The following is a 24,073-nucleotide window of genomic DNA, read 5'->3' on the forward strand; positions in this document are numbered from 1 at the left end:
GCTTGAAATGGCTTGAATTTCACCTGAGCTTGAGACAATGAACCCTGTTGTAACACCGGTAGCCGGTAGGTCATTGATTATTTTGTTTTGACTGATCGGTTTTGTTTAATTCAGGGAAACGTCATGCAACAACAACAGCAACAATCGCCGATGAATTCTCAGCCTCAGGTCGTCGCCAGCAACCAAAACCCGATCATGCAACAGAACCAAGGAATGCAAAGCATGATGGGCAACGCGGGCATGATGGGTAATCAAGGCAACCCGAACATGCCCGCACAGATGGGTCAAGGCCATCAGATGAACCAAAATCAAATGGTGCAACAGGGTCAAATGGGGCAACTCGGGCAGATGGGCCAGCAAGGGCAGATGAATATGAACCCGAATCAGCAGGTGTCGCAACAAGGTCAAATGATCGCAGGCCAGCAGCAGATGAACGTTCAGAGTCAGATGATCGGCGCCGGCGGTCAGCAAGGGGGTCTTACGCAACCGGCCGACCCGATGCATTCGCAGGGTCAGATGACGAACACAGCTCAGCTGCCGGTGATCAGAATCTGGACGGGACAACTGGAATACCAGGAGAAGGTGAAAGCGCACGCGAAAGACACCGGCACGAAGGTGACGCGGTCGTTACAGTGCGAAGTGTTCTCGCATCAAGGAGTAGAACTGTAAGCTCTTTTCATTCATTGCAGGGGAGGGGGCATCTGACCTGGAATGAGACAAATCTAGGATGAAATCAGTGAAAATTCAGGGAATTCGATAAATTTTGCCAAAAACCTAGAAAACCAAGCGATTCAAATAACCACTAATTTCTTTTATCTATTGGTGATTCGTGATATATGAATAGATTAGAACATTTTAAAGATATATTTCCATTCACCTGCCACACATTCACTTGGGAAATCTCAGGGGATTTGTAAATTGACGGAAAGCAGTCACACTGATAGATCGATTACTAATTTATTGATGTATGTTTTCTATATTTCAAAGTGGAAGCGCCAGATGGCCGCAGCGACTGATCATGCAGCTCATTCCTCAACAGTTACTGGCTCAGCTGCACAGTTTATTCAAAGAAGCTCGAAACGTCGAGTTCAGATTCCCACAAGTCGACGATTCACTTAATAATCTACGCAGAGTGATGTCTAATGGATTCGTAAGTAACGCAACCCGATGATGAGATTGATTTGGTGATAAGTGATGATTTGACTTAAAAGGATTTGAGTGAAGAGAAATATACATCATTACCTCTAGCCTTTATCTGTAACTGTGTATCAGAGATCTCTCCCTGTAGAGAAGTGATATTGGTATTATTACCCCTAACCTATATCTGTAACTGTGTATCAGTCATCTCTCCTAGAGAGAAGTGATATTGGTATTATCACCCCTAGCCTATATCTGTAACTGTGTTTCAGTCATCTCTACCTGGAGAGAATTGATATTGGTATTATCACCCCTAGCCTATATCTGTAACTGTGTTTCAGTCATCTCTACCTGGAGAGAATTGATATTGGTATTATCACCCCTAGCCTATATCTGTAACTGTGTACCAGTCATCTCTACCTGGAGGGAAGTGATATTGGTATTATTACCCCTAGCCTATATCTGTAACCGTGTATCAGTAATCTCTCCCTAGAGAGAAGTGATATTGGTATTATTACCTTTAGCCTTTACCTGTAACCGTGTATCAGTCATCTCTACCTAGAGAGAAGTGATATTGGTATTATTACCCCTAGCCTTTATCTGTAACTGTGTATCAGTCATCTCTCCTTGGAGAGAAGTGATATTGGTATTATTACCTCTAGCCTTTATCTGTAACTGTATATCAATCATCTCTACCTGGAGAGAAGTGATATTGATATTATTACCCCTAGTCTATATCTGTAACTGTGTATCTGTCATCTCTCCTTGGAGAGAAGTGATATTGGTATCATTACCTCTAGCCTTTATCTGTAACTGTATATCAGTCATCTCTACCTAGAGAGAAGTGACATTTGTATTATGACCCCTAGCCTTTATCTGTAACTGTGTATCAGTCATCTCTCCTTGGAGAGAAGTGATATTGGTATTATTACCTCTAGCCTTTATCTGTAACTGTATATCAATCATCTCTACCTGGAGAGAAGTGATATTGATATTATTACCCCTAGTCTATATCTGTAACTGTGTATCTGTCATCTCTCCTTGGAGAGAAGTGATATTGGTATCATTACCCCTAGTCTATATCTGTTACTGTGTATCAGTCATCTCTCCCTGGAGAGAAGTGATATTGGTATTATTACCCCTAGCCTATATCTGTAACTGTGTATCAGTCATCTCTCCTTGGAGAGAAGTGATATTGGTATCATTACCTCTAGCCTTTATCTGTAACTGTATATCAGTCATCTCTACCTAGAGAGAAGTGACATTTGTATTATGACCCCTAGCCTTTATCTGTAACTGTGTGTCAGTCATCTCTACCTGTAGGGAAGTGATATTGGTATCATTCCCCCTAGCCTATATCTGTAACTGTATATCAGTCATCTCTACCTGGAGAGAAGTGATATTGGTATTATTACCCCTAACCTATATCTGTAACTGTGTATCAGTCATCTCTCCCTGTAGAGAAGTGATATTGGTATTATTACCCCTAGCCTATATCTGTAACTGTGTATCAGTCATCTCTCCTTGGAGAGAAGTGATATTGGTATCATTACCTCTAGCCTTTATCTGTAACTGTATATCAGTCATCTCTACCTAGAGAGAAGTGACATTTGTATTATGACCCCTAGCCTTTATCTGTAACTGTGTGTCAGTCATCTCTACCTGTAGGGAAGTGATATTGGTATCATTCCCCCTAGCCTATATCTGTAACTGTATATCAGTCATCTCTACCTGGAGAGAAGTGATATTGGTATTATTACCCCTAACCTATATCTGTAACTGTGTATCAGTCATCTCTCCCTGTAGAGAAGTGATATTGGTATTATTACCCCTAGCCTATATCTGTAACTGTGTATCAGTCATCTCTCCCTGGAGAGAAGTGATATTGGTATTATTACCCCTAGCCTATAGCTGTATTTGTATATCAGTCATCTCTCCCTGGAGAGAAGTGATATTGGTATTATTACCCCTAGCCTATATCTGTAACTGTGTATCAGTCATCTCTCCCTGGAGAGAAGTGATATTGGTATTATCACCCCTAGTCTATATCTGTAACTGTGTATCAGTCATCTCTCCTTGGAGAGAAGTGATATTGGTATTATTACCCCTAGTCTATATCTGTAACTGTGTATCAGTCATCTCTCCTTGGAGAGAAGTGATATTGGTATTATTACCCCTAGCCTATAGCTGTATTTGTATATCAGTCATCTCTCCCTGGAGAGAAGTGATATTGGTATTATTACCCCTAGCCTATATCTGTAACTGTGTATCAGTCATCTCTCCCTGGAGAGAAGTGATATTGGTATTATCACCCTAGTCTATATCTGTAACTGTGTATCAATCATCTCTACCTGGAGAGAAGTGATATTGGTATCATTACCCATAGCCTATATCTGTAACTGTGTATCAGTCATCTCTCCCTGGAGAGAAGTGATATTGGTATTATCACCCCTAGTCTATATCTGTAACTGTGTATCAGTCATCTCTCCTTGGAGAGAAGTGATATTGGTATTATTACCCCTAGTCTATATCTGTAACTGTGTATCAGTCATCTCTCCTTGGAGAGAAGTGATATTGGTATTATTACCCCTAGCCTATAGCTGTATTTGTATATCAGTCATCTCTCCCTGGAGAGAAGTGATATTGGTATTATTACCCCTAGCCTATATCTGTAACTGTGTATCAGTCATCTCTCCCTGGAGAGAAGTGATATTGGTATTATCACCCCTAGTCTATATCTGTAACTGTGTATCAATCATCTCTACCTGGAGAGAAGTGATATTGGTATCATTACCCATAGCCTATATCTGTAACTGTGTATCAGTCATCTCTCCCTGGAGAGAAGTGATATTGGTATTATTACCCCTAGCCTATATCTGTATCTGTGTATCAGTCATCTCTCCCTGGAGAGAAGTGACATTTGTATTATGACCCCTAGCCTTTATCTGTAACTGTGTGTCAGTCATCTCTACCTGTAGGGAAGTGATATTGGTATCATTCCCCCTAGCCTATATCTGTAACTGTATATCAGTCATCTCTACCTGGAGAGAAGTGATATTGGTATTATTACCCCTAACCTATATCTGTAACTGTGTATCAGTCATCTCTCCCTGTAGAGAAGTGATATTGGTTTTATTACCCCTAGCCTATATCTGTAACTGTGTATCAGTCATCTCTCCCTGGAGAGAAGTGATATTGGTATTATTACCCCTAGCCTATATCTGTAACTGTGTATCAGTCATCTCTCCCTGTAGAGAAGTGATATTGGTTTTATTACCCCTAGCCTATATCTGTAACTGTGTATCAGTCATCTCTCCCTGGAGAGAAGTGATATTGGTATTATTACCCCTAGCCTATAGCTGTATTTGTATATCAGTCATCTCTCCCTGGAGAGAAGTGATATTGGTATTATTACCCCTAGCCTATATCTGTAACTGTGTATCAGTCATCTCTCCCTGGAGAGAAGTGATATTGGTATTATCACCCCTAGTCTATATCTGTAACTGTGTATCAATCATCTCTACCTGGAGAGAAGTGATATTGGTATCATTACCCATAGCCTATATCTGTAACTGTGTATCAGTCATCTCTCCCTGGAGAGAAGTGATATTGGTATTATTACCCCTAGCCTATATCTGTATCTGTGTATCAGTCATCTCTCCCTGTAGAGAAGTGACATTGGTATTATTACCCCTAGCCTATATCTGTTACTGTTTATCAGTCATCTCTTCCTGGAGAGAAGTGATATATTGGTATCATTACCCCTAGCCTATATCTGTAACTGTGTATCAGTAATCTCTCCCTGGAGAGAAGTGATATTGGAATTATCACCCCTAGCCTATATCTGTAATTGTGTATCAGTCATCTCCCCCTGGAGAGAAGTGATATTGGTATTATTACCCCTAGTCTATATCTGTAACTGTTTATCAGTCATCTCTTCCTGGAGAGAAGTGATATTGGTATCATTACCCATAGCCTATATCTGTAACTGTGTATCAGTCATCTCTCCCTGGAGAGAAGTGATATTGGTATTATTACCCATAGCCTATATCTGTAACTGTGTATCAGTCATCTCTCCCTGGAGAGAAGTGATATTGGTATTATTACCCATAGCCTATATATGTAACTGTGTATCAGTCATCTCTTCCTGGAGAGAAGTGATATTGGTATCATTACCCATAGCCTATATATGTAACTGTGTATCAGTCATCTCTCCCTGGAGAGAAGTGATATTGGTATTATTACCCCTAGCCTATATCTGTTACTGTTTATCAGTCATCTCTTCCTGGAGAGAAGTGATATATTGGTATCATTACCCCTAGCCTATATCTGTAACTGTGTATCAGTAATCTCTCCCTGGAGAGAAGTGATATTGGAATTATCACCCCTAGCCTATATCTGTAACTGTGTGTCACTCATCTCTTGCTGGAGAGAAGTGATATTGGTATCATTACCTCTAGCCTTTATCTGTAACCGTGTATCAGTCATCTCTCCCTGGAGAGAAGTGATATTGGTATTATTACCCCTAGCCTATATCTGTAACTGTGTATTAGTCATCTCTCCGAAGTGATATTGGTATTATCACCCCTAGCCTATATCTGTAACTGTATATCAGTCATCTCTCCCTGGAGAGAAGTGATATTGGTATTATTACCCCTAGCCTATATCTGTAACTGTTTATCAGTCATCTCTTCCTGGAGAGAAGCGATATTGGTATCATTACCCCTAGCCTATATCTGTTACTGTGTATCAGTCATCTCTACCTGGAGAGAGGTTATATTGGTATTATTACCACTAGCCTATATCTGTAACTGTGTATCAGTCATCTCTACCTAGAGAGAAGTGAGATTGGTATTATCACCCCTAACCTATATCTGCAACTGTGTATCGGTCATCTCTACCTGGAGAGAAGTGATATTGGTATTATCACCCCTTACCTATATCTGCAACTGTGTATCGGTCATCTCTACCTGGAGAGAAGTGATATTGGTATTATTACCCCTAACCTATATCTGCAACTGTGTATCGGTCATCTCTCCCTGCTGAGAAGTGACATTGGTATTATTACCCCTAGACTATATCTGTTACTGTTTATCATTGCTACCATCTTTCAATAGAGATAAAAAGTAATTAGCGATAGCATTAATGCACCCCAATGTGGTGTAGATGCAATGAAAGGGTTAAACGGGATTTATTACTGAAGATACTGAATACTTTTGTTTCCAGGCCGGATGTGTTCATTTCCCCCAAGCTCAATGTGACGTGCGCATATTGATGCTGCTTTACAGCAATAAGAAAAGTCAGTTCATCGGCGTCGTGCCGAACGACCAGGAACGCTTCGTACAGGGCATGAGAAACGTCATCACTAATCATAAAAACGCACAGCAACAGAAAAATCAACAACAACAAAAGGTACGTCTAGCCAGAAACATGTTATGAGGTATCCCATACTTCCAGGTCAAAACCTTTTATGTCCCTTGGGATTTTATAAATAGATATGAATTAATACTTCATGACAGCCATCAAATAGCCTTTTAGAACACCATAATTTCAACATTCAGCGCTCGCCACATTAGGGTGCCCTTCGTATTTATTTGTTTCCTTTGTGATTACTTATGTGCCCTTCAGTACCCTGGTCCCCCACCTTCCAAAAATCTTGGCTCCACCCTTGCAGGTCTTTGAAAGTTAGAGAATTTCAGCTATTTTCGCCCGAATAACTGAAATCACAGAATTTTTGGTGTAATGATATTGTCATATTTTCTGGTCTTGATTGAGTATCTTTCTCTTGGCTATGACTATCTTCTGGCACGAGTTGAACTTTCCTAGACATCTAGGGCCAGTTGCTCAAAAGTTGGTTAAAGATAACCAGCGGATAAATACCATAGTAACAATGAACTCTTAATTGTCACTATGTCAACTATCCACTGCTTAACTGTAACCATTTTTTGAGCAATTGGCCCCAGGGATGTCGTGGAATTCGGAAGAAAGGTCATGGAAATCAGTCAGCGCAGGAGTTTTATTGTGTTTGTATTTCTTTATAGATGATGCAAATGAATCAACAACCGGGACAACAACAACAACAACAAGGGAACGCGCAATTTACTCAACAACAAGGCGGAATCCCACAACAGAATCAGGTGCGTAATAGCGTCAGCTCTTACACTAACCCTTTGCAAATCCATCATGTAGACGGGTTTTATCATAGACATCAGTAACAAAAATAACAGAAAAATGTATTTCTATAAACCTGGGGCTAGTTGCCGAAAAGTGGGTTATAGTTAACCAGTAGATAGTTGACAATGTTACAATTGAAATTGCTTCGTTACTACGGAATTTACCCGCCGATTATCTTTAAGCAACTTTTGAGCACCTGACCTCTGGCAATTAAAATGTACAAAAAGAAACCCAAAGGAGGTATACAGTAGTAAAGTCCTTAATAACTGTTGGAAACAATGTAAGACATGGTGTTATAAAAGATTTGGCAGCATTATGAGAAATAATACTTTCTGGCGGACTGATATTATTCTCAGTTTACAGTTTAACTACTGCTGATGATGGGGTTTAGAAGAAACCTCAAAACTGTCACATAACAAAACTTATCAACATCTACTGTTTTTACTTGTTAATAGTATTTCCATTGAATTTGAGTTACATCAAGCAATATTGTTCCCTGGCGTTAAACATTGGCGTTAAGTGAGCGGTGGCATTTAAAAGGATGCCAGCGTTATGACGGACTTTGCTTAAATGCCTAATTCCTTTGAAGAAACATCTATAGATAATGAAATTCATGTTATTCTATTCGCAGCTGCCTAATGCCCCGAATATGGGCGCAACTAACGTTCCGCCGAATATGGTGAATCAACAGGCGCAACAGGTAAGCGAGCATCTTCAACTGACGTATTGATATAACTATTTTCGATCGACGATTGTGATTGCATTGATACGTACGTAGCTCATTTGGAGCAAGCTTCTTCGATGATATGAATTCCCACACACTAGGAATAAGCGAAGAGTCTGAAATGTTTGCTTGAGCTGATTATAATTTGAAGTTTCGACTGAATCCTGATGAACCGGGCTTCGCTTGCCTTGACATCAGGGAATAGTCGGGGAATTTTGTAAAAAAAAAAAAAGGTTAAAAATCAGTCCACCCTGATAAATAGTCATCCTCAGGAACACTGATGTTACCTTGGGCTAGTAGTACATTCTATATTTCGTCTATATCTTATTATTCATCTTCAGAAGTGCTAGTGTTAAAACAAGATTATGAGATACAAACGCAATTCAAAGCATACTTTAACAAGTTTAAGCAGAGCAAACTACGTAGGGGTTACTTTCGGAAATAGTCATGACGTTGGATTAGCTACTAGCTCAAGGAAACATTCCAGACTCGGTGGGATTTTGTATTATCATTTCGACACGGACTCGGAGTGTTTTATCAATGGTTACAGATCTGCTTTCACTTCACACCGCCGCTTGTATTACACGATAACCATAACTTGTCACTGATCGAGTGAGAGGGGCGTCATCCATTCATAGACATACCGTCAAAAATACGTAAAGAGGATGTATTTTTGGTACCGTCTATAGCTAGGAGGGGCATGCAAATTCTAACACAGCGTATCATAGACGTGTTGCCAGTGCAGGAGACTTGCCATACGTAACAACCGGACCCGGTTGCATAGTTATGGCTTGGACTTTTAAGACCAGCTTAGTTCTATAGCCAATCTAACAACTAAAGATCAATCTTAAGGTTTAGGACCACTTTTGGACTTTAGCCACGACTTTGCAACTGACCCAAGATGATTATCTGGAGCTGGTTTTACAGACGCGTAGTACCTTTAACCCGAGGGCTAACTCAATTCATTTTCAATTGCGTTAGCCCCAGGGTTAAAGGTAATACCGGTCTATGAAACGGAACCCCGGGGATTTACAAACTTCGATGGTCCGTTTAATCAAAGCTAAATGCCATTGTTTTTTGCGAGTTTAATAGTTGACAAACCAATAAATTCGCTTCAGTTTTTACCGTAGAATATTCCGATCATAACTCCAAGTATAGCAACTCGTCAAGCTTCAGTTCAAAGAGTTTCGCATTTATTTCGACTAGTATGTAGCCCGGTTGGTAAACTCGTCGCAACTCAGCGGCTTCATGAAACGAGAAACATTCTTCCGATTGTCCGTATGGAGATCGTCCGGAGTGTATGATAGGGGAGCGAACTAGCAAAATCTGTTTCTTGTTTCGATGTTGTTCTCGCTGGGCACGCGCGAGCTAGCCTTAACGTCTGGAGATGCCTGCCCCTCCTCGATGGATGACCCCCCTCGTCTCTCGCGATTATAACATATTTCTGCTCGCCGCAAATGATCACGTTCTATTCAACAGGATCTAGTCGACTGGTCTCTCGATGAACAGGTTTGTTGCGTTCTCGTCGATATGAATATTATATTAATTAACCGTTTCAATGTTGGTTCTTTGTTTTTTTTTCTTTGATTTTTGTATTTTCCATATTTCATGTACTCGTGTAAAACGTATGGTTAGGGAGGGGCCTGTTTGTAAAGTACAATATGCGCAATTTCTATAATAAGCATTCTGGAGGCCTACATTGAGAGAAGTAGCCAATTTTGATAACCAGGCTGCTAATTCAAGGATTATCTAAACGGGGAGAAGTAGCCAATTTTTCAAGGTCCTATACTTCTGGGCTGATTTTCAGTTTTCTTCTTTGAAAATGGGTTTAAGTAGAATTGATAAAGTTCTTGATAGATTCTAGGATTTTTCGATGTTTTAATAACTTTTCGGTCCCAGCATTCTAACCTCTACAGGAAGATGTGGCCCGTCTAAAACAATCCTCCCACCTTTCCTCCATTTATATGTAAATATACTTTATGAATGGCTCCTTATGTTTTGTATATGATTACGCATATTTTTCGTTGATTATTGAATTTTTTGTATTGTTCGTGTCTATCAAATGTTTTCCGACTTGATCTTCCACTCTTAACCATAGCAGTGTCATCATCGTCAACGCGACCTGACGCGACATGTAGCTGAGATTACGTAGGCGTAGATTAAACTGATCCGAATAAAGCAAGTTTGTTTGTAGTTGTCGTTGAAGGATTAACTGAATTTGGATTCTTCTACAACAGTTACATCTTGTAGATTCTAGTTAACGGTAGACTTCTTCTCTAACTCTGAATGAATTCATGACATACCAGCGCATCCAAAAAGCCTTTATGATGTCCAAAAAGCAATATAAGGCACACTACCGCATTGAGATGCACCACTTTTCCTTGCTGACAAAATGGAATAAGGGCACTCAAGAAAAAATTTGTTGGACTTGCACAAGTCTCACAAGGCTCCCCCTGGATCCGCGCATGAATTCGATGTTAAAAGGACGAGTCTACCGTTTACGCTTTGCTTGGGGTTTGCTTTAATCTAGAAGAACCCAGCGATGTTTACGATAAATGTTCTCCCCAAACGTCCTCCCAGGATGTTATATAAAACTGTGTTATCCAAATATTGTTCGTTCAGTGTTCATCCTAACAATATTGACTCCTTCCTTCCTTTAAGGCTGAAAAATGATACCTTCTTTCTCCTAATCGGCTTGGTCATTTTGTAGACTGCAGTAAAATTTGTCATCAGTTCATTTCTATAACTGCCAGGTCTTAGCTTGTTCGTAATTTTGAGAAAAAGTAATGTACAAGGTAGATAGGCGGCTGCGGCAACTTAATAAGCTCGGCAGAAAAGAGAAACAAGGTATCAAATGTTTTTAGTCTCAATGATAAAGCATTTTCTTCAAAGGATGAACACAATCTGAAACAAGACGTCTTAATGTATTCATCAGTTTCCATCAAAGTTTCAATTCAATTGAAGAATGTAAGCCACAACAAGATAGAACTATTAGAGCATTTTGACCTTTTGAAGTGCAATGAGCCATCTTCAAATTTCGTTGGTATTCTTTCTGTTTCTGAAAACGGCTCATAGCATTCGAGTTGAAATGTCAAGATCTTCTTACAGTTTTTCTTTGATTGAGGGTTTTAGTCTTAGTAGAATTTATATGTGTATATTTACGGCGGAACTTCGTTTCTACGATCTTCACGCAATTGCTCGGCAAAATCTGCTGCTCCTTATTGTCAATAGTTCATCATGAAATTGTATAATAATACAATATGAAATTTCTCATCCAATTCAAAAGTCATGTTCGGTCTGTTGTGTTAAGATAGTGTTACAGGGTGGCACCACTACCTACCTGGAAAAACTAAAAAACCTCATGAGAATCAGAAAATAATGAGAAAAACTCTTACAAAGACAACTTCGAAAACCTAAAGAATCATGAAATTTGGATAATACTATTGACTAAGAGTAATCGGTACATGATTCGAAGAAAAATGAATGAATTGTTACATTTTAACCTAGAAATTCACGCGGGGAATTTCGTACTTGGGGATGAATTTGGCAATTTTGAATTCCTAAATCTGCAGGGGCCATGTCCTTGAAATGTCAGACCTGTAGCGTCCTGAATCCGGTTCCACAGTCGTGAGTTACGATTTGACTCTGAGTTAAAACATTGAAAACGAACTGATTTTAACGCAGAGTTAACTCTAACTCACAACTGTGGAACTGGGTCCTGGGATTTAACGTAAACGAGGTTGCGCCATTGATCGAATGTTTAAACGTCGATGAAATGCATGCGTCGTTTCTCTCACATTTTGCAGGATATCGTGAACTGGACGCAGACAATCGACGGCAAGGTTTGTTTTTCGTGTCAGTTTTTAGACGGCGACGTCGCGTAAATATCGGCAGCGGAGTCTGCAGTTTCACTCGAGAACATAGATCATAGATCATCGATTAAACTAGTTGAATAATTCTAATTCGTACCACCCAAATCGATTGGACTCTTGAGCCGAACCTACAATCTGACTTGAATCTACCGTCGATTAGGTTTAGGTGAAACTGGAGACTAGAAGATTCCTCTGTTTTTATTGAGGCTGGAAGAAAAATCGATACCTTGTTTCTCATTTCTGCTGAGCTTAGAAGTTGACGCGGCGGTCGCCTTCCCTCCTGTTCATAACTTTTAATCAAGTTAACTATAACAGACCAGCAGCTATAGAATTAAGCTGATTACAAATTTTATTGCAGTTTACTAAATGACCTGCCCTATTAGGAGAAACAAGGTATCATTCTTTTAGTCCAATGCCGCATGCAGGAACTTCTGTGCAAGATTTTGCGCATTGACCAACTTTCTCATTAGAAGTAATTAAATAATTCGATATTTTTTTCATTCCAGTTATTTTTTCCTGTGCTGTCCTCTCGACCCTTGTACAGTTTTTTATACGACTCTTTAACTACTACAGTTTTTCTCTTGCTGTTGATTTTTTTTTTCGTGATTCGTTTAGAAAATTCCCTCGCGTTATTTTCTCTTGCTGATTACCTTAGAAAACCACTTCCGTATTTTTGTGTATAGCGTGTCCATTCAGAAATGTACGTCGCGGCGAAATTCCTCAAGTTCTCGGAAGCCGGTTTTATAGACTGGGCATCATTCGGTTGCAGGTGATCCTTGAGTAATTTGGTTTGAATTTGGTTCTCATACTTTAAGGGCCGGTTTTATAGACGGGTATTACCTTAAACGCTGGGGCTAATTCGATTGAAAATGCATTGAGTTAGCCCCGGGGTTAAAGGCAATACCAGTCTATAAAACCAGCCCTAGAAAATTAAGACCAGTTTTTAGATTAGAGGCCACTACTCGACTTAATCTGTCAATGCGTTACCAGGACTAAGCTTCCCGGTCAAATGCTTCAGATTCAAGACCAGTCTAAAACTTAAGACCAATCATCTGTTTTAGTGTTTTAGTCGCAATCGACTATACACCAACGCCTTGAAAGTTAGCTTTGTAAATGTGGTCAAATCATCTTGAATTAATCATCATCTTTAATCGTTATAAGCCCAGTCAATGAAACCGGCTTGAAGGGCAGCAGTAGACAGTAGACCCTGCTTGACCATTAGATTCAGTTTCAGCCGACTCTGGGACCGTCGGAGCGTCGATTTGTCGATTTTGGAGCGGGGAATGTTTTGTCGCGATGATCGCGAGTCAATCGACGTAGCAAGCGTTGAGTCTACTGTTGTTGATATTGAAGAGAATTTCTGATTCGATCCAGCTGTACGGATGCGAAAAGACTTTGTTTTGGATGCGTTAATTGTCGGGTTTTTGTTTTTAGATCAATTCCTTGAACAGCGGTCAACTGCCGCCTCAGAATAGCGCCGGTATCGTGTCGATGGACGATCAGGTATAACAACGCAAGCTAAACAAATCATTTCATTTTAGTTCTTTTTCAATCGTTATGTATTCATTTAATAGCTTTAGCTTCATCTGCCTTATTCGCTAGCATTGGGACTGCTGTGAATATCTCACCGAGTTGAGAATCAGGGAACTCAGTAGCGTTGCGACTGCCGTGAATATTTTACCGATTTTAGAATCGGGGAAATAGAAGGTTTTGCAATTTAATTCTGGTAAATTTCGTCGCACTTTGAGAGGAGTTTCACAATGAGACGACCGGTACCGAGTTTGGAGGAGCAGTATTGTAATTTCGCTTGGCTTGCCGTTCGATCTTCAGTTATATTTATTTCATTTTCGCTCTCGTATTTATGTATGTTATATTCTTTTTTCTTGTTTTTAGTTTATTATACATGCAGTAAACTCAGCTTTATCCAGTTGCGTTCGAAATGGAAATATTTCACCCTGAGTTGTGAAACAGGACCTGAATCCACAGTTTACGATTGAAGATTGACTCAATGAATACAAGGGCAGATCCAGGGGGTCGTGTGAGACAAGAAAGTGCCCTTTTGGGATGTGACGAGTTCAAAATTGGTCTCTGGATTTCCTCTATGTAATACGAATTTGGATCTATTATGAATGTCATTTATGGTCGACCTACAAATGAATTTGTGTACATGTACATCAAAGTGCCATTTTGGGATGTGGCAAGTTCCTCAAAACTGGCCCCTCAGTCGGGAGTTCACGTGATATTGCCTTTTTGGACAACTACATGCCATTTTGGGATGTGACAAGTCCTTCAAAATTGGCTTCTGGATCCGCCCCTGGTAGTGAACTGCTGGTAATTAGAAATGAATTGATTGAATTGAATCAAACTTCGTCGGCAACCGTGGATTTTGCAGATTTTTTTTCTCTAATTTGGCTTTTCATTCATCTAATGAATCAGATTAATACATCGCTTTCAATATAATTCTGTTTGTCTGGTAGATAGTCGTACGGAATTGATGTCTTCATTTTAGCACATGTCAATTTGAAATGACCGATAAACCGTTAGGTTTTTATGACGAGGCTGTATTTGACGAGCAATTACGGACCGGCGGTCGATCGTGAAATATTCGCGTCAAATTTTTGAAATACGTTCTATCGTCTTTTTGTAGATGAAAATGGAAATGTTGAAGCAACAAAAAGAAAGGCAACACATGGAAGCGGCCAGACAGCAACAGATGCTCGGTATGTGATAGTTAAAAGGCTTTTATGATCTCTATATGCAGGCTGGCCAATCGTGTGGAAAACCCAGGGCCCGGTCTTATAGACTGATTTTACCTTTAACCCGCGGGACTGACTCAATACATAATCAATTGAGATAGCCCCCGGGTTAAAGGTAATACCAGTCTATAAAACCGGGCCCAGGGAATCTGAAAAATCTAGAAAAATCAGGGAGAACTCGGGGAATTTGGATGTGTTATTGACCACGCGTTTCTTTATCAATAAGTGAATCTGATGCTAACATTCTAGACCTAGAGTTTTCTATGATTTACTCACATTACTTACTTACTTACTGGAAAATCAGGGAAAACTCTGGGAATTTGTTAATTAGTGGAAAGTGGCCACCCTGCCTGATGAAACATGGAAAATTAAACCTGGGCTTTGCGGAATCATTCGGACTAAAGAACGAAGAGAAGTACTGACGATATTATAATACATATTTCGTATTTTCATAATTTCTAGCGCGACAACAAATGATGCAGCAACAACAGAGAATGCAGTTTCCGCCGCAACAACAACAGCAGCAGCAGCAGCAGCAACAACAACCACAGCAACAACAACAACAGCAACAGCCTCATTCGGCTCAACAGTTACGCCATATGCTGCAAGCAGTAAGTTCACACTTCACAGGCCAGTTGCTCAAATGGACTTTAGATTGTCAACTATCCACTTGTTAACTTCAACCAACTTTTGAGCAACTGGATCCAGGGATTGAGAACGGATTCAAAACGGTTAATTATTAGTGGTTGTCTTCATTGAAAGCATTTTAGTTCAAACATTTGAGTTAGCCGTGAAGTTGGGCCCAGGAGTTTGAAGTAAACACTGAACAGTGCATAGTGGCTATTAATACATATTGATACCACCTACAGTTGCTGGTTTAGTTGAAGCTGTTTCAGTTAGAATCACAATGTCACAAGTCTTGTCACCAACAAACTCCAGGGGCCTGTTTTACAGATTGGTATTACCTTTAACACGGGGGCTAACTTAATTCATTTTCAGTTTAGTTAGCCCCTAGGTTAAAGGTAATACAGTCCTGGAGACCAGAAAATCTGTTAGTTATAACCAATAGTTTGTTGTATCTAGCATGAAATTATTAGATTGACCGATTTGGAACGTAGGTCTGTGTTTGTTACCGATAAATCTTTATATCCTAGGCCGTAAGAATGAGGTTCTACTGTAGTTCTTTTTAAATGCATTATTCTCTATTTTCAGCAACAAATGCGTCAACAACAGCAACAAATCATATTACAGCAGCAGCAACAGAGACAGAGGGCTCCGGTGCCGCAACCTCAGCAACAAACGCAACAACCATCGCAACAAATGCAGATGGCGACTGGACAAATGGGTGGGCAACAAATGCCGCAACAATTGCTGCCCGATGACTTTGGTTTAGATTTCTAACTGACTAGGATAGCAGTGTTCTCCTTAAGCTATCCCGGTGATAGATTGTGAAATTATTGTTACGTATTGTTGGTTGAATTATGTCTATCGCCAAACTTTGTAAATCGTCTTCGGATAAGGTGTTACATTACTTAACCCTTTCAGTGCTGACTTATTAATACCCGAATATGCTGGGGTTGTAATTTAGGATTTTTAAAAATTCCACCCCAGTGCGTTGAATAACAAGCATTCTGCTGTAGCATGTCTACACCACAGTGTGATGTATCATTAGTAACTAATATTTCACTATGTTTAATGCCATCTTTCAATGGAGATGTTAAAGTCTTTGTTAATTTGAGTCCCAGTTTGTATTTCTAATTCAATTTGCATTTGAATAAGTCGTCAACATAATGATCTTCCCTAATGTGACGACTTAAACGTCTATACGCTGATAATGATGTTATGTGTTCAATGATAAATTATGTATTTATTGCGTCATCTTTTGCTATGTAAGTAAAGAATATTTGTGTTAACTATTGAAACGTATGTTGTAAATTATTGTGAATATAGCATAACTTAATAATACGTTCAACGGAAGATTGTATTATTGTTTTTTCTAATTTTGTCATTAATTGTCTGTACGTCAAAAGCTCAGAGGACTTTTCTCTCCGTTACAGGGCCCAGTTCAACATTCGTAGCTTAGATTTAAGACCAGTTTATGCCAGCCACGGTTGCGTTACAAAATCTTTTTCGTAATTCAACCATGATGACTGGGCAACTGAATGACTGTACCACTGGATGACTGGTGATCTGGATACTGTACGACTGGATGACTGTACCACTAGTAACTGGTTATCTGGATGACTGTACCACTAAATGACTGGTCATCTGGATACTGTACGACTGGATGTCTGCATGACAGTACTACTGGATGACTGGTAGATTGGTAGCATCACCATCATCTACATCACTGCCATCGTCATCACCATCGTAACCATCTACACCATCACCACAGCGTCACAATCATCATTACCACTTTCTTAACTATCTGCACCATCACCACAGCATTGTCATCACTGTCACCTTCAGCATCACTATCTGCATTACCGGCATTACCTTCTTCAGTATCACCACCAACATCCTCATCACCACTATCATCTACATCATTATCATCACTGTCTCAACCATCCGCAACAGCACCTCCAGCGCATCACTGTTTCCATTACTAGCATCACCTCCAGCAGCTTCATTATCACTATCACCATCATCTACATCACTGCCATCTTCACCACCATCTGCACCTTCAGCATAGCATCGCTACCATCATCATTACAGTAACCTCCAGCATCACTATCTCCATCACCAGCATTCCTTCTCCAGCATCACCACTATCTGCACCTTCAGCATAGCATCGCTACCATCATCATCACAGTCACCTCCAGCATCACTATCTCCATGATCAGCATTACCTTCTCCAGCATTACCACCATCTGCACCTCCGGCATCACTATCTCCATCACCAGCATTCCTTCTCCAGCATCACCACCATCTTTAGCTTCACTATCTCCATCACCAGCATAACCCTATTGCGATTAAGTACACGTATTTTCATATAATGTCCCCTGAATATTTTAAAATGTTAAACAACACAGTAATACCAAAACGCCCAAGATTGTCTAAGAGAGGTCCTTAAATGCATCTGTTGATTCAAATGACAAACATCTATCTTCAAAACGTATTTAATCGGATTGTCAGGTCCTTTGAAAAGCAGACATTTCGCGAAATGGCATGTCGGTAGCAATCAATCAAACATAAATGTTTTGTTTTCATTGCTGGAATTACTGATGAGACAAAATAGTGATACCCTGTTTCTCATTTCCGTTGATCCGGCTGGTCGCCTTCCCTATACATAACTATTTTCTAAATCATAATTAAGCAAACAATAACAGATCAGTCTGTTTTAGCTATGAACTGATTGTTAATTTCATTGCAGTTTACGAAAGTGACCCAGACGATTATGAGAAACTAGGTCTCATTTTTTAACCTAAACAAAGTCGATCATCGCCTCATTAACTAATTAATGAGACTCATTAAACCAACCGTTACTGTAGAATTCGTGCGCATTTGTCCATTTCGAAAAATCACCATGTCATGTTTTTCAAGTTGGAGGCGCAAGTTGCATATTTGAACAATGTCCTGTCGCGCTCGACTAACTGGAAACATGGCCGTGACCGGGACGTGATTAGCTTATATACATTCTGTGCATTAGTCAGAGATATATCGACTGTCATACGAGACACACGTAAAGTTTTGTAGGGATTTAGGATATCGACTCTGCGAGAAATACATTGGATTTTTAAAGGGAAACACTTCATTTGGAAATCTCATCGTTCGTATTTAGATGCGGCAACGATGAGTATATATTAACAGAGTTTCAAGGTATATTTACTTCGGAGCTGCAAGAAAATATATCAGTTTTTGAAGTGGGAATACCTATTCAGCTAAGACAAATTGGAATTCTCGAATTCATCGTTCACATCTGGATGAACTGCAGCATCAGTGTTAGAGCTGATGATGTCGTAGAATGGATTTTCGATTTCGTTGAAGATGGTGACGCTGAAAGAATAAACTTGCGTTACCGGTATATCGGGATATAGTAAGCTGATATCCAGTGTATCGTACGTGATCATATTGGAATAATAAACAAATGCGATCGCTAATCTTTCAAAACGTTGATAAGGCATGTCTATTAACCGGACCAATACTCGCTTGCCAGGGCAAAAAGGAGCCTAAAAGGCCCAGGAGAGGCAGGCATTTTACGGACGCGGACCTATAATATGCGTGACCGGACCAATACTCGCTTGCCAGGGCAAAAAGGAGCCTAAAAGGCCCAGGAGAGGCAGGCATTTTACGGACGCGGACCTATAATATGCGTGACCGGACCAATACTCGCTTGCCAGGGCAAAAAGGAGCCTAAAAGGCCCAGGAGAGGCAGGCATTTTACGGACGCGGACCTATAATATGCGTGACCGGACCAATACTCGCTTGCCAGGGCAAAAAGGAGCCTAAAAGGCCCAGGAGAGGCAGGCATTTTACGGAAGCGGACCTATAATATGCGTGACCGGACCGATACTCGCTTGCCAGGGCAAAAAGGAGCCTAAAAGGCCCAGGAGAGGCAGGAATTTTACGGAAGCGGACCTATAATATGCGTGACCGGACCAATAATCGCTTGCCAGGGCAAAAATGAGCCAAAAAGGCCCATTCGAGCCATGACGTGGGACCGGACCGAAAATTCCGTAGTCAAAAATTCCCAATAAGAGTGGAATGAATGAAACAATAAATAACAAACAATATCATATAAGGACATTAATTTATTCATGTTCAATGGCTAAAAATCATACAGAAATAAATTAACAAAGAACAAATTGGAATTCAACACTTCCTCCCCCCCACCTCCATTTGACAATAAATGAATTATCAATTACCTCACTAATTATCATAAGAATGTCTCACCAACTGTTTAATCAATTAGCGATCACATTTGATTATCAATCCGATGATAATTGTCCAATGCACTGATTATGAGCTTATTATATCCTGATATTACACGTATAAGTTTATTCCGAACAGATTTCGTGGTGTCAAAATCTTCAACGTAATCAAGAATTCGACATTCTACGATATCATCAGCTCTATCACTGATTGCTGCAGTTTATCCAGATGTTAACGATGAACTCCAATTGGTCTAAGTCGAGTAGCGAATTCCCGTTTCAAAAACCTGCGTACGTTCTTGCAGCTCCGAAGTCAATATTTTGAATCCGCTCTACAAGATCGTTGCAGCGTCCAGATACGAACGATGATGAAAGTCTTTTTGAAAGTCTGAATTTGTGAGTTCCAAATAAAGTGTTTCAGTTTCGAAAATGCCGTGTATTTTCTCGCAGAGTCGATATCCTAAATCCCTACAAAACTGTACGCGTGTCTCGTATGACAGCCGATATATCTCTGACTGACTCATGTACAGAATGTATATAAGCTAATCACGTCACGGTCACGGTCCCAGTTAGTCGACCGAAATTGTTCAAAAATGCAACTTGCGCCTCCAACCTGAAAAATGATATGATACAATTTGTCGTCTAAATAAATGAACAAATTTTGTGCATATCTTATACAATATGGATTGATCTCAGTTAATGAGGCGATGACCGACTATATTTTCAGCTTAAAGCTAAAGATACCTTGTTTCTCAATCGGCCGGGTCACTTTCGTTAACTACACATCTTATACAATATGGATTGATCTCAGTTAATGAGGCGATGACCGACTATATTTTCAGCTTAAAGCTAAAGATACCTTGTTTCTCAATCGGCCGGGTCACTTTCGTTAACTACACACGCGGACGATTTATTCTAAACAAGTTCATTTCTCTTGTCGTCGGGTCTGTTGCGTTATGATTATAGCTTCATCGTGATTTTTCTTAAAGGCACAGGGTCGGGTCAAATTTTAAGCTCAACAGATGTTCGACCTGGATTGTGTTTAGTCCTCGTGGACATAAAGTTAACTATAACTGAGGTCAAGTTCTCCCAATATGTGTTCGTTTGTTTGTTTATCCTCCGGGTGAGTTCTAACGCTGCCGACACATATTTATCCAGTTCATCTGATGTAGAGTCCTGATCATCAAACACTTCAATGGTTCCATCCTAATGATGACAAACATCCTAAAAAATATACACGAAACTTAATAGATTTGAGGCCACCAATCAAAGTTAAGTCTAGTTACCGGTGTATCACAAAATGAGTGTCAGGGGTCAAATATTTTTTGTCTCCGATTTCGATGAAATTCAGTATAGACATGTATTGTTGGGTGCTGATTACAAATCTGAAAGAATTTTTCGGATCTGAGGCCCAGAAAATGAGAAATTCGAATTTTTGGGGGGACCCCCTAAATTTTCAAAAGGCCTTGGACCCCAGAGTTTTTGAGATATTCAAAATCTAATTGCAGATTTGGAATCAGCGCCCCTAAAAATATAGAGGACTTAAATTTTAAGCAAATCGAAGAGATTCGATTTTTTGGCTAAAAATGGCAAAAATCCAGGAGTTTTTTTTCGGCGAAAAATTTTTTTTCTCTGATTCCTTCGAAAATTAGTAGGAATATGTATTCTGAGGTGTAGATTCCGGATCCGCAATCAGATTTTGAATCGGAATTCATCTTCATGGGCAAATAAGGGTTTTAATGCCCAAAATATGCACCCCAAAAATGGGGTAGAAAGTCAAAATTTTTGTCCAATACTTGACCAGTACTGACCAGTTATCAGTGCTAACCATAACCCCCCATAAGTAATTTATATGTTTAGTAAAGCCATAAAATCGTGTTTGGGCGTCGAGCGACTAAATATGGCGCGGGCTATGATCTAACAACTATTTAACTGACCAATTTTTTTACCAATACTGACCTTTAAGTAATGTGTGTATTTTAGAAGCAACACAGTCGTGTTTGGTGTCTAATAATTAGACATTGTTTGGGCTTTCATCTAACAACACTATTCCAACTGACCAAATCTTGACCAATACTGACCACATAGCTATATTTATCTGTTTCAGAAACAAAATGAGTGTCAGGGGTCAAATATTTTTTGTCTCCGATTTCGATGAAATTCAGTATAGACATGTATTGTTGGGTGCTGATTACAAATCTGAAAGAATTTTTCGGATCTGAGGCCCAGAAAATGAGAAATTCGAATTTTTGGGGGGACCCCCTAAATTTTCAAAAGGCCTTGGACCCCAGAGTTTTTGAGATATTCAAAATCTAATTGCAGATTTGGAATCAGCGCCCCTAAAAATATAGAGGACTTAAATTTTAAGCAAATCGAAGAGATTCGATTTTTTGGCTAAAAATGGCAAAAATCCAGGAGTTTTTTTTCGGCGAAAAATTTTTTTTCTCTGATTCCTTCGAAAATTAGTAGGAATATGTATTCTGAGGTGTAGATTCCGGATCCGCAATCAGATTTTGAATCGGAATTCATCTTCATGGGCAAATAAGGGTTTTAATGCCCAAAATATGCACCCCAAAAATGGGGTAGAAAGTCAAAATTTTTGTCCAATACTTGACCAGTACTGACCAGTTATCAGTGCTAACCATAACCCCCCATAAGTAATTTATATGTTTAGTAAAGCCATAAAATCGTGTTTGGGCGTCGAGCGACTAAATATGGCGCGGGCTATGATCTAACAACTATTTAACTGACCAATTTTTTTACCAATACTGACCTTTAAGTAATGTGTGTATTTTAGAAGCAACACAGTCGTGTTTGGTGTCTAATAATTAGACATTGTTTGGGCTTTCATCTAACAACACTATTCCAACTGACCAAATCTTGACCAATACTGACCACATAGCTATATTTATCTGTTTCAGAAACAACTTAGTCGTGTCTGGTATCAAATGATTTCATTTGGCCTGAACGTAAATATAACATCTCTTTTACATGTATAAGCTACACAAGTACTCTCTAATTACCGGTTAAATGTTTTTAGAAATGACACGGGGTTTTGACTGAACCCTTCGTTAGTCCTACTAGCTCTTATATTTAAATTTGTCGCTTGAAAAGTCTTGTCAGATTTTTATAGTAGGTAGCGAGCTAACTTTGGAATTTCCTACTAAAGTCTATCCCAGTGGTTATGATCGCGGTGCATCAAACAGTTCATATCATCGCAGATCTGGAACCCTGTGGTTTCTATGTGCTCAACCCTACAAGTAACTGAGGTCAGGCAACTACTACATTCAAGAGTGAATAATACTAAAGTTTTCCCATCCTGGTCATTCACTTCTCTTTATTCCTCTAGATTTGGTTTTTTCTTGTATATTCTCAAAAGTGCTGCCAAATAGCAGTGAAAACGTGTGGACTCCAGTCAGGTCCAGGCTTCTACTTATCAGAAATTATTGAAACATGAAACATGAAGCTAGGTCAATAAGCAATTTCTTTTTATGAATGACTTTAAGAAAACTGGAAAAAGAGAAACATCTGTACCGGTATCGTACCGGTACATTTTTTTGCCATTATGAGAATGCCGGTTTGCTAGCGTATCTATTTAACACCCGTATTGCTCGGGTTAGTTTTACTACCAACGGGTGGCGCTGTATGTAAATTTCACATAAATCAACGACTTTCGGCTATTAGCGGTACTTAAGACCACTTGAAAACATCATAGTCAATTACGGTAGTAGTGAACATAAAAAGATACAGTACAAAGATACAGTGCGGTGTACAGTTAAGGACATGATTCCATAGCACCCATACTAGAGATATTTTATTCAGACAAGGACTATTAGTTAAACATAATCTTCATGACATTTTCAGCAATTAATGATCTGTTGAATTAATTAGTAATTCAGTCTTTCGGTGGTTCGAGATAAAATGCCCGCAAAATAAGAACCTAACGAACCAGGGCTGACCACAAATTGCCCACCAGATAAATTTTCGAAACGACACAATCCAATCATGTTTGGTATCAAATAACTCGTGGCTCGGACCATGGTCTATTAACTGACCACTGCATGACCAGTACCATATATAGTAAATTATTTGTTTAGCAAACAATTAAGTTGTTTGGGTCAAATAACTAGAAATGATGTTGGCATTAATCTAAAAATTGTTTAACTGACCAATACTTGACCAGTACTGACCAGTTATCAGTGCAAACCATAACCCCCCATAAGTAATTTATATGTTTAGTAAAGCCATAAAATCGTGTTTGGGCGTCGAGCGACTAAATATGGCGCGGGCTATGATCTAACAACTATTTAACTGACCAATTTTTTTTACCAATACTGACTAATACTTTAAGTAATTGGTCTATTTTAGAAGCAACACAGTCGTGTTTGGTGTCTAATAATTAGATATTGTGTGGGCTTTCATCTAACAACACTATTCCAACTGACCAAATCTTGACCAATACTGACCACATAGCTATATTTATCTGTTTCAGAAACAACTTAGTCGTGTCTGGTATCAAATGATTTCATTTGGCCTGAA

General features: G+C 39.5%; 1 protein-coding gene across 5 annotated transcripts in view; it reads left to right on the forward strand.

The window, feature by feature from the left end:
- Window positions 1-16,640, forward strand: part of LOC141913393 (mediator of RNA polymerase II transcription subunit 25-like) — a 31,310-nt gene extending 14,670 nt beyond the window's left edge. For 2 of the 5 annotated variants that reach the window (XM_074804901.1, XM_074804902.1), the window contains exons 12-20: window positions 115-665; window positions 988-1,150; window positions 6,364-6,549; window positions 7,179-7,274; window positions 7,943-8,011; window positions 13,342-13,410; window positions 14,555-14,627; window positions 15,126-15,274; window positions 15,876-16,640. In XM_074804901.1, coding sequence (XP_074661002.1) covers window positions 115-665; window positions 988-1,150; window positions 6,364-6,549; window positions 7,179-7,274; window positions 7,943-8,011; window positions 13,342-13,410; window positions 14,555-14,627; window positions 15,126-15,274; window positions 15,876-16,064 — 1,545 coding nt within the window. In that variant the 3' untranslated portion in view covers window positions 16,065-16,640. Of the gene's footprint in view, window positions 1-114; window positions 666-987; window positions 1,151-6,363; window positions 6,550-7,178; window positions 7,275-7,942; window positions 8,035-13,341; window positions 13,411-14,554; window positions 14,628-15,125; window positions 15,275-15,875 lie in introns of those variants that run through there. The other 3 variants (XR_012620277.1, XM_074804903.1, XM_074804904.1) reach the window with 3 other exon arrangements.
- The last annotated feature ends 7,433 nt before the right edge of the window (window positions 16,641-24,073 follow it).

Source organism: Tubulanus polymorphus, chromosome 11 (genome assembly GCF_964204645.1).
Source record: "Tubulanus polymorphus chromosome 11, tnTubPoly1.2, whole genome shotgun sequence".
Taxonomy (NCBI): Eukaryota; Metazoa; Nemertea; class Palaeonemertea; order Tubulaniformes; family Tubulanidae; genus Tubulanus; species Tubulanus polymorphus.